Consider the following 10,789-nt stretch of genomic DNA (forward strand, 5'->3'; position numbering starts at 1 on the left):
AGTACCGGGACCACACAGGAGGTCTTCCACAGGGCCGGGACTTTCTCCAGGCTCAGGCTGAGATTGAACAAGTGCCTGAGAACTCCACAGAGCTGGTCAGCACAGTCCTTGAGGATTCTAGGGCTGATTTTGTCCGGTCCCGGGGCCTTCCTTGCCTTGATCTTCCTCAGCTGACTTCTCACCTGATCATCAGTTATGGAGAGGGGAGTAGAGGATGGCTGGGATGGGGATGTGGGGGTGAAGAGTGGTGAGTTGGTAGGGGAGGGAGGGAGGGCAGATTCAAATCTGTTAAAAAACAGATTGAGTTCATCTGCCCAGATCTTCTCCCCACTGGCTTGGTCTCTCCCCACTCCTTTACCATGGCCTGTGATGGTCTGCAGGCCTCTCCAGACTTCCCTGGCATTATTCTCCTTCAGCCGCTTCTCCAGTTTCCTCCTGTAGCAGTCCTTCCCCTTCCTGATCTTGTGCCGGAGTTCCCTCTGGACTCTGCACAGCCCCTCCTTGTCCCCCCGAGTTGAAGACCCTCTTCTTCTTGTTCAGCAGGGCCTTAATCTCAGAGGTCACCCAGGATTTGTTGTTGGGAAATCACCGCACCAACTTGGAGGGCACAGTGTTCTCCACACAGAAGTTTATATAGTCTGTGATGCAGTGAGTCATGCTGTCAACGTCACTGCCATGGGGAGTACAGAGCGCTTCCCAGTCTGTTGTCTGGAAGCAGTCTCTGATCCTAGCACTGCTCTCCTCAGACCACTGCTTCACAGGCCTCTTCACAGGGGGTGTGTCCGAATGAATGCTATGTAGCTATTTTCACTGGCATGTTGCCAGTACTCAGGTTATGTACACAACTATTTAGGAATGATGGAATACAATTAGGATTTCAACTACTTGATTACTTGTAAACTTAGTAAATGTGAATGTCAGGTACTAACCATTAATATTTACAGTAGGATTTCAGTTGACCAGTTGGATTTTTTACACACTGCTCAAATAAATCAAGCGAACACTTAAACAACACAATGTAACTCACCGTCAATCACGCTTCTGTGAAATCTAACTCAAATAAAAAAAATTTAAATCATAATTTTGTGTTCCCTTTATTTTTTTGAGCAGTGTGTTATATGCTTTATAACGAGCCAGTATCAGAGTCGTTCATACCCAACTCAGGGAGCGACACTTTCCTTTTGTCGGAGGTACTAATGGCAGGAGAGAGTTAGACCACAACTCCGCCCAGGCTTAGTGTAAGGAACCAATAGGAGGAGGGTGTTGGCACACCAATTCCGCCCACTCTTACTGTATTTAAGGCCTAGGCTACCAGCACTTATTAGTTCGCTGACGAAACTCTTCGGATGAGGAGCGAAACGTCCGACACCTTCTTCACAGAAGTACAGATGACGTCTCAAGAAGCCTTTCCCTCGATGGTGAAAGAAAAAGGCTAAAAATACACTAGAGTATGGGAGAAAGTTAGATGGTGCCTTCAAGGACCGTCCGGCCGCTCACATCAAACATGCAAAATGTGGGATATCATTTTTCACCAAAATAATGGCCACATTTCCAAAAGTTCCACACCTTTTGATGTAAATGATGATTTGTTATCATTGTGCCTGAAGGTTTCCCGCCGCCTGTACAGCATGTTCTTTTACACATTTGAAAATACTGTCAGAAAGCCACTTTGATCGTAAGATTCACGTCTACAACAAATGGAACTGTGGAATCGTATCGTTTGTACTGTTGTGTTTTTAAAATATATGGCTTTTGAATTGTATCTTAACTGGTGTACCTAGATGTGCATCCAATCATTGACCACAGAGATTTACATCCCTACTTATTATTGATAAACACTTCATCTACCTGCGCTTAATTAGGACTTACTATGGACAACATGCGCTTCATCACGCTTCAATGTTTCAATTGATTGACAGCCATCACACAACACACAACTTGAAACATGAGGAAGGTAGACATACCAGGCAAGAAGCCTCAAAAGGCATTTAGCCTCCTAATGATCCTAATCACCATCCTCTTCAGCTTCATCTTTGGACTCATCTACATCCTACTGGTGTCTGTACCACCTAACCTGCAGAAGCATACAGGACCTATGGACAAGCAGGAAGTTGAAGTAGCACCAAAAACCGTGGAAGCTGAGGTAAAACATCTTTTTTTACATTTTAGATAGAATATTCCCCACAACATGTTCTCTTGTAGACTCTGCCCACAGCTGAGGAGGCTGCACAAACAACAACTATGGAAACTGAGGTAAAAACAGGTACTTTTTAACAGGAAGTGATAGAATATTACCCATAACATCTTCTCTTACAGGTGCCGTCCACATCTGTGGACATGCAGGACACTGAACAAGCCCAAGTTGTCTTCCAGATGCCGTCCACATCTGTGGACATGCAGGACACTGAACAAGCCCAAGTAAAGGTAATGATCTTTATTTGACAGTCCAAGAGTCTTATTACCCACAACATGTTGTCTTACAGACCCTGGAAGAACGCGTGCGCATGTTGGAGTCTTGTCTTCAGGTAAGACCCAGGGTTTCCGCTACATGTAATTGATCGTCACTACATAATAAAAGCCACCACACCTTAAAAATCAGGGTGTAATACACACATGATCAAAATCCTAAAAGCAGTTGAAAATGGCTAGAATTAGCATTTTGCACATTTGGATTTTAACGAGGTTTTAAGTAGAGCTACAATATGCAAAAACAAGAAGGGGGGGTGAGACAAAAAATATTTGGAACTTGTCATTTAAACAAAAAAAACTGAAATAGGTTGTTTATCAGCTGATCAAAAGTTTAAGACCACAGGCTATAAAAGCCCAAATGTGCTCCAAATGTTGATGTAGTGTCATCATTCCCACTGTCATGCCCTCCTGATGCTAAAGCTAAGAAGCGTTCTCTTTTCCAACGTGGTGGGATTGTGGAGCTGCATAAGCAAGGCCTCTCGCAGCGTGCCATGGCTGCTGAGGTTGGGAGCAGGAAATCCATCATTCTAAGTTTTTAAAAGATCCTGAGCATTATGGAACAAAAAAGTCAAGTGGTAGACCCAAAATCATCACACCTGAGCTGAGCCGGAGGATCCCATTGGCTGTCCATCAAGACACAGGGCGGTCTTCCACCCTCATGAAGGCCTTACTGGTGCGGATTGCAGCGCACTAACCATTAGAGGGAAAAGGGTTTAAAAAGCAAAAAATGCCACAGAAGTGCCCGTTTAGACTTTGCCAGGGAGCATCAAACATGGGACATTGAAAGGTGGAGCAAAGTTTTATTCTCTGATGAGAAAAAATGAAACCTTGACGGTCCAGATGGCTTCCAACGTTACTGGCATGACAAGGAGATCCCACCTGAGATGTTTTCTACCCGGCACAGTGGAGGGGGGTCCATCATGATCTGGGGTCCTTTTTCATTCAGTGGAACACCAGAGCTTCAGGTGGTGCAGGGTCGTCAAACGGTGGTGGCTTACATGCAGATGTTGCAGCGGGCATCCCTCATGACTGGAAACACTGGCATCAAGCATGCCCAAAGCCATTTTTGAAGTGATGGAGCTGAACGGTGGAGCTACTCATTACTGAGTGCTACTGAGAACAGTTTTTGTTTTGGTTTGGAGAGTTTTTTGTTATTTTTTGAGTGACGGTCTTTTGATCATCTGATAAACAGCCTATTTCAGCTTGTTGTTTTCACTAAACTACTTTTTCCAAATGTTTTTGTCTCACTCCCCCTTATTGTTTTTGCATACTGTAGCTCTACTTAAAACCTCATTAAGATCCAAATGTGCAACATATTTGTCATTACAAACAAATGTAGACGCAGCAGCGGCACAATACAGTGACGGCAGTCTGCCCTCGCATGCAGCCCACCACCACAGCTTCAAAACAATCCTTGGGGAAACCATGAATACCTGTTCTATATTAGGGGTCTTGTCATGATCCATTCCAAAAGGGCAAACATTCCCATAGTACATAAAATCTAAATTGATACAAATGCGGAATGAAATGGATAAATCACATTTATAGTTTATAACACATGACAGGAAGTACTATATAGTGACCAGAACATCCTTTTGCAGACTCTAATTCGTGGTCTGACCCAGCTGAATGACAATGCAGCAAAGGCCAAGGATGTTGAGGTAATACATATTACTACTGTACTATACAGTATATAGTATAGTGACCAGAACATCCTTTTGCAGACTCTAATACGTGATCTGACCCAGCTGAATGACGATGCAGCAAAGGTCAAGGATGTTGAGGTAAACACACCACATAATACACTTAAACATTGTTTTATTTAGAACAAAGCACAACATAATCATGAAAATACATTTCATTTAGCACATATATTGAAGTTTTCCAGTCTTCCAAGTCTTTCCAGGGCATCTTCCAGGCAACTCCTGACTGTTGTTACCACATGTGTTGTGGGTACAGACAAAATCTGAATGCAAAGTTAACTTTAGTTTACGTCAGTATGTCTAATGTGCAATTATTTCATGCACAGTCGTCCCTCGTTTATTGCTATTAAGACTCCAGACTCCACTGTGATCAGTGAATTTCCACCAAGTAAGGCTCCATAACTATAGAAAACCTGTTTCCCCCCTATCGTCACCCGTGTTACATGTGTGTCACCAATATTGTAGATAGAATCAGAGAATAGAAGACATATTAAAAATAAATCAGATAACTAGCTATGTAACTCTCGCATTGACCGTCTCAGCAGTACAAGATGCACGTGTAGCGAACTGCCGGAGCTAACTAGCTATGTTATCAGGTCTGATCAATCCATGCTACTTCAGACTTAAAATAATGTACAGAGTTAAGGCCCATCCATTTTCCGGTTCAGCTACGCCCACTGTGGGGTTAAGCTCCGCCCATTGGAGTACAGTTACAGATACAGGTCATTGAGGTGGGTGAACAGATACAGATCAGCGTGCTTTGCAAACTTAGCATATTATGGTCTCTTGCTGCACATCTGCTACATCCAAACCAAACACTTCCATGTGAACGTCAATAGCAAGCTAGCGGTAGATGGTCAAGGTCGTTTGGGTGGATTACGATTACGTTTCAAGCTCCACACACAGATGCAACTTTCAGCGATTAAGGATAAACCAACTAGAGCTGCAAGAATGAATGGATGAATCCATTGTTAATTGATGATCAATGAATGCACAACTGAGTTCAGCCTCTCAAATGTGACCATGTTATCATTTCCTAAGTCATCCTTCATGGATGAACTATTGTCTTTGTGTTCCAGCAGGCCTGTCACGATAATCCATGAAACCATTCATGAACCATAGAAGAAGAAAACAAGGTGTATCATTTTGACACCAGTGAAAAAATGGTGAAAAAATGACCAAAATGATGGATGAAGGAGGATCATTTGTAGCACAGTTATTGAGCAACAAAACAAGATGGTCACACAAACCAGCTTTGACTTTGTTAAAGAGCAATCATCATTTTTCCACTCGTTTTAATGGTCGGAAAACTTTTACCGTGCGTACACGCAACACCTAGTGGTAGAAGAGTGAAACGACAAATAGCTTTGCTAGGATTCTGGGGAGGGAAAAAGGCCGTTCATGCATTCTTAAAGGAAAACTGCACTTTTTGGCAATTTTGCCCATCATTCCCAAATTTGTTTCCCTTTTCTGTGCGTTCTAACAAACGAAAACGAGTTAGCATGAGTCAGCTAACAATGCACGTCATGGGAGGTATCTATTTTGATGCTAAAGCCCTCACAAAAAAACGGCAACAGTGTTCCATTTCCATAAGTGACCAAGCTACAGCGATATTGTTATATTATATCGTGTAGCAGCTAACACGAAATGCTATATTTATCTGGCCGAGTAACACGACGCCTCGTTAGCTTCAGTGTCACTCACAACGCCTCAAGGCACTGCACCGGGACAGACAGAAGAGTGGATACTACTGGCTCTCCATTTTGCTACGAAGACTCAACAGGATGCTGGCTTGCTGTCACCATTTTTGACCTGAGGACTACAGCACAAGTCTTGCGCCGGAAGACACAGCCAATCCAATGAGAGTGCACATTGGACGTGTCCTCGCTGTTTCTATGCCGCTGTTGTTGACGGAAGTAGCGTTCCATAGCTCGTATGGCAAATCAATACGTCGAGGAAAGCAGTGTTCAATCATAAAAATATGGCAAGATACTGTATTCCTGTATTCCATACTGTAGTTAAGTATTCCATGTTATCATCAGTGTACCTGTTAATGCATGATCACAGCATGGATAGAAAACCATGAAACCTTGTTAGGGGTTTTTAGAGGGCTTTATCGTCGTAATAGCTACCTCCCATGACGTGCAATGCTAGCTGGCTCATGCTAACTCATTTTCTCTTTTTGGAAGGCACAGAAACACATAAGGATTGTGGATAATGGGCAAAATTCATTTTCCTTTAAAATTTAAAATGCTGTTGTTTTTTTTATCCGATTGATTCATCGATTAATGGAAAAATAAACAGCGGATGAATGGATTGTTAAAAGAATGGTTAGCTGCAGCGGTAAGATGCTTATGGTGACACGTTACAAGAAGGCACAACAATACAGTAGTTCCTATGTACATGTATCACCTGCATAAATACCTACTCATATATTAGTTATGTATTTTCTACATTTCTAGAAGAAGGTCGACCTTTGGCCTTCAGCCGTGCTCAATTTCTCTCTTTTGTTGTCTCTGCTCTGCCGATCTCTGCCCCCGCTGGACCACGCTTAGGATTTTCCCAAATTCGGTTTAGTTTTTTCTGTTTGAATGGCGTGTGTGCTTTATGGGTAAGTGAATAAAAAGTGCTTAGTCATTGAACGGATATAGCTTTTCTCAGCTAACATTGCTACTAAATGTTGAACAAACTAACGCCTGTGCTCATCATGAAGGAAGATGTCGTCACACATGCAATTCCAGCTGCACAAGGAAGATCGTTTGAGTTAGTTTGCACGGTTACACCCCAGGGGGCCCCCCCAAGAGACAAGGCTATAAGGCCAGCAAGAACAAACGTCTTTTCCCGCTCATAACCTGCACGTGGTCATGGGGCATTGGAAAAGGAAAACATACTCATGCAGCCCACTAGCATGCTAAACCAAGCTAACCCGGCTAGCTTCCATTCACCCGCCGTAAGAGGAGGTTCCAACCTTGGTCGGTGTTTTCAGCACGTTTAGTCGGGGAGGAGGCGCTTTAGCATTCGTCATGATTCCGCTACGATTGAGCGGTGCGCTGAGGAAATACTTCCCCACACGAACGTTCCTTCTCCTCACGATGACAGCATTTCATTCACGTGATGTCCATTTCCACGAGACTCTGCCTTTAATGGTAAACTGCGTTTTTATTGGCCAATTCTGCAATTTCGCCCGTAGAGTGGTACACGTGAGGCGCCAATGCGTCAAGGAAAAACACATCATTCATGCCGCTAAAAGTCATTTTCTTATCATTCCATGCCGCTAAGTCAAACATATGGCAGGCTTTCCCTAGGATTGTGAAGCTGTGGTGGTGGGCCGCACGGGAGCCGGCCTGTCGCTGCTGCATTTTTCAAATATTGAAGTTTACTGTGGTAAGAATGTCAACATTAGCTTGTTTACGCAGGCTTGAACAAGAAATACTTTTCTCTTCATCTTTTCTTCCACTCCGGATCTGTCAAGTGCCAACAGGACAGACAGGCCATTACAGTGCACCTTTTTCAAAATAAAGCGTAGTGGAAAGTTCTTCTGGTGTTTGATAATGATAATTGATATTTTAAGGGTGGCTTTAAGGGTGGCTATTTTAATAGTAGGCCATGTCCCAAACACCTACCCCCTGCTAGGACCATACTTACGAGACCCAAGAGCGAATCAGGCGGGGTGCTTCATGTCAGCTGAGTGATGTCACCCCCCCGATATAGCATATATGTCCATTCATTACTTAACACACATGAAACAAACTCATGTCCAAGGGGGCAGCTTTTATTTGATCATGGCGGTGCAGCGCAATCCTTCATACAGTATGTACGTGCACAGAAAGTACTGCAGTATAACCCACAGTGTACACTCTCACAGTTGCTGAGAGATCGTGTGGCTAAGGTGGAGAAAGAGACAGACACCGCCAAGGTAAAAGCACCTGGATACTTATATGTACATGCATGCATAGAAGTACTGCAGTATTACATACAACATGTACTCTCATAGAATCTAACTGCACGTGTGGACGACCTGAAGTTTGAAAACCACAACACCATTAAGGTAAAAAAACACACCTGGATACTTAATCTGCATACAGAGACAGGAAGACAGACACTTCATACAGGATGTTACATTACTTCCAATACTTATTCCTACAGGCTCTGGAAGAACGAATAAACGATCAGTTCACACTCACAGCAAACACCCACCAGGTAATACACACCTGGATACTTGATTAGCATGTATAGACATGATGTACTGCAGTAGTACTTATACTCATGTACTCTCATAGGATCTAACTACACGTGTGTGCAAGCTGGATGCCATGTCAGGTAGGTCAGAAAGGGTAAAGGTCATAGGAGTGTAGTTGACCTATGACCTGACACCTAATGTGTCATCCTGCAGACAAACGTAAGGTGTGGTTTTCAGCAAGAGGGGGCAACAGAAAGACAGATGATGACAAGGTGATCTTTGGCTTAACGCGCACCAACGAGGGTGACGCCTATAATGCCACTACAGGTAGGACGCCACCTGACTGCTAACTAGCATAGCATTTCTTCATAGCTCCTTACTCTTTGACAGCACCACTGGGCGGGGGGGCACGAATGAAGGTGTGATTGTCCCCCTGCAGGCATTTTCACAGCCCCCTACAAGGGCGCCTACTTCTTCACCTTGACCTACTGCTCGCATGGTGGGGAGATTAATGTAAGTGTGTATAGGGAGGAGAAGAATGGGTACATTGAGTGGCTGATGGAGCTGTATGACACCACCGAGACCAAAGGGAAGAAATACATGGCCTCCACCAGCAGGATTGTTGACCTGGAAAAGAAAGACAAGGTGTATGTCGAGTCTTATAATGGCCATGAACTTACAGCTGGTTATGCTAACATGTTCAGTGGCTTCCTGGTGCATCCCATGTAAAGTGGAGGCGGGGGCATCCATCCATGATATCACGGATATCAGGGCAGTATCGTTATGGATGGATGCTTTGATGTGTATTCCATGATATCCGTGTGGCTAACGTTCCACGTGCGTTTATGGATATTTGAAGGGCGTACAGTTGGCGTGTGGGCTGATGCCACCTACTGGTAACGCTTGTCATATTTACTAGTATTCTGCTCTATATTGTTTTCCTAAAGGGACTGTTTGCCAACATCTCGCCCTCTTCCTGTGTTGGCCACATAAGCCACGCCCCACGTAAGGCTATTGCTAACATGCTAGCTGCGGGTGATCTATTTGTTCCCTTGAAATGCTGTCATGATTTGCCAAACATGTGCCCTGCTAATAGATCTTTTTCTTGGATCATTCTGTATATGATGCCAACATACTGGATGCCAGCGGACGTGTCCTTTCTTTGCAATCAATAAAGTTGTGTTGAAGTTGGCCAGACGCATCTTTTATTTCACACCATGGATACATGGCCGACCAGGACCGTTTGCTGTGTTTGCTGTGACTCAGGACTGCCACAGCGCGGGAGGGACAAGATGGCGACACCTGTTCCAGCTGTGGCAAAACCGGACATTGGGCAAACAACTGTCCTCATCCGCACGGCCGGCGTTTTGCTGAGTTTTGCATGCACGCTGAGAATGTGGCCACAGCTACATTGTGAATGTCTAACCTGCTCCTCTCACCGCGTTTCTGGATATGCTCGAATCAAATGCTTCAACATATCTAACAAATATAAAGCCAAGAAATTCAAGCTTTCATATACTGTGTGCTTTGGGTACTGTATAGTTACCCATTGTTTAATCCGTTACCGAGGCGGTGCAAGACCCTTGCTCCCTCGTGTAAGAAGCAGGCGCACCTGCCTACCTGACTCCTCCGTTTAAAGGGTTACGTTAAAGGGTTACGTCTCTCCTATAGAGGGAAGAAAAGGAGACCTCTAAGTCAGGGGCGAGAGGAACTTACCCAGGTATTAACAGCCACGGTCGTGCAGAGGCAGCCCCGCTGCATCCTAGCCGCACACGACTGCTTTTACGACTGCTTCCTCTCTAAATGGATAGTCGCTCTTGGTAAGGACCTGGGATTATTTACTCTGTTAGCGATCAGCGGGACCTGTCTTTAATGAGTTACCGGAACAACAAGGAATTTGTAACACTGCTTAAGGCCATGTCACACCTTGACGATTTAGCCACCTTACGCCAACGTATGAAAAATTTTGCAAATACGCTGGCGTACGTCGAATAAGTTATGGGCAAGTTTTGTATGTTAACAGCATGCGGAAGCATGTCTGCATACGTCGTAGTACGTCTAAGTCGTCCAAAAATTTTGTGCATGCACAAAACTTTTCGACCTATGTCAACATGTCAACATGTCAATGTCAACGTGATTCATACGTCCCGCATCCGCAGGCAATAAGTTATGCCATCGCTGACAACCGTTCACACACGTTATTTGTAAGTTATGCACAAGTCACGTCAACATACCTTGAGACAAAAAAAAAGAATATGACTACATTTGTACATATTTTTTTTATTTTTGATTCTCTTTGTATTTGCACATTTGTATATTTTTGTATTATTAATTCTCTTTGTATTTCCACACGTATTCCCTTTTAATTTTGGCACTCCTGTGATTCCATAGTCAAGCTGTACACACCGCATCTTGGTCAGGAGTAGCTCACAGCCAT

General features: G+C 44.0%; 1 protein-coding gene across 3 annotated transcripts; it reads left to right on the top strand.

Moving 5' to 3' along the window:
* The first annotated feature begins 302 nt into the window (after nt 1-302).
* Nucleotides 303-9,526, top strand: LOC129169157 (heavy metal-binding protein HIP-like). Of its 3 annotated transcripts, none has more exons than XM_054755289.1 (12): nt 303-2,143; nt 2,203-2,253; nt 2,317-2,424; nt 2,484-2,525; nt 4,071-4,130; nt 4,194-4,253; nt 8,038-8,088; nt 8,167-8,220; nt 8,319-8,372; nt 8,453-8,492; nt 8,566-8,679; nt 8,792-9,526. In XM_054755289.1, the coding sequence occupies exons 1-12, from the start codon at nt 1,946-1,948 to the stop codon at nt 9,079-9,081; spliced, it is 1,122 nt and encodes a 373-aa protein (XP_054611264.1). In that variant the 5' UTR covers nt 303-1,945; the 3' UTR covers nt 9,082-9,526. The 3 variants fall into 3 exon arrangements, with proteins under 3 accessions (XP_054611264.1, XP_054611265.1, XP_054611266.1); XM_054755291.1 differs by having other exon boundaries at nt 2,113-2,143; nt 2,216-2,253; XM_054755290.1 differs by lacking the exons at nt 4,071-4,130; nt 4,194-4,253.
* Nucleotides 9,527-10,789: the final 1,263 nt, after the last annotated feature.

The sequence above is a fragment of the Dunckerocampus dactyliophorus genome, chromosome 16 (genome assembly GCF_027744805.1).
Source record: "Dunckerocampus dactyliophorus isolate RoL2022-P2 chromosome 16, RoL_Ddac_1.1, whole genome shotgun sequence".
Classification (NCBI taxonomy): domain Eukaryota; kingdom Metazoa; phylum Chordata; class Actinopteri; order Syngnathiformes; family Syngnathidae; genus Dunckerocampus; species Dunckerocampus dactyliophorus.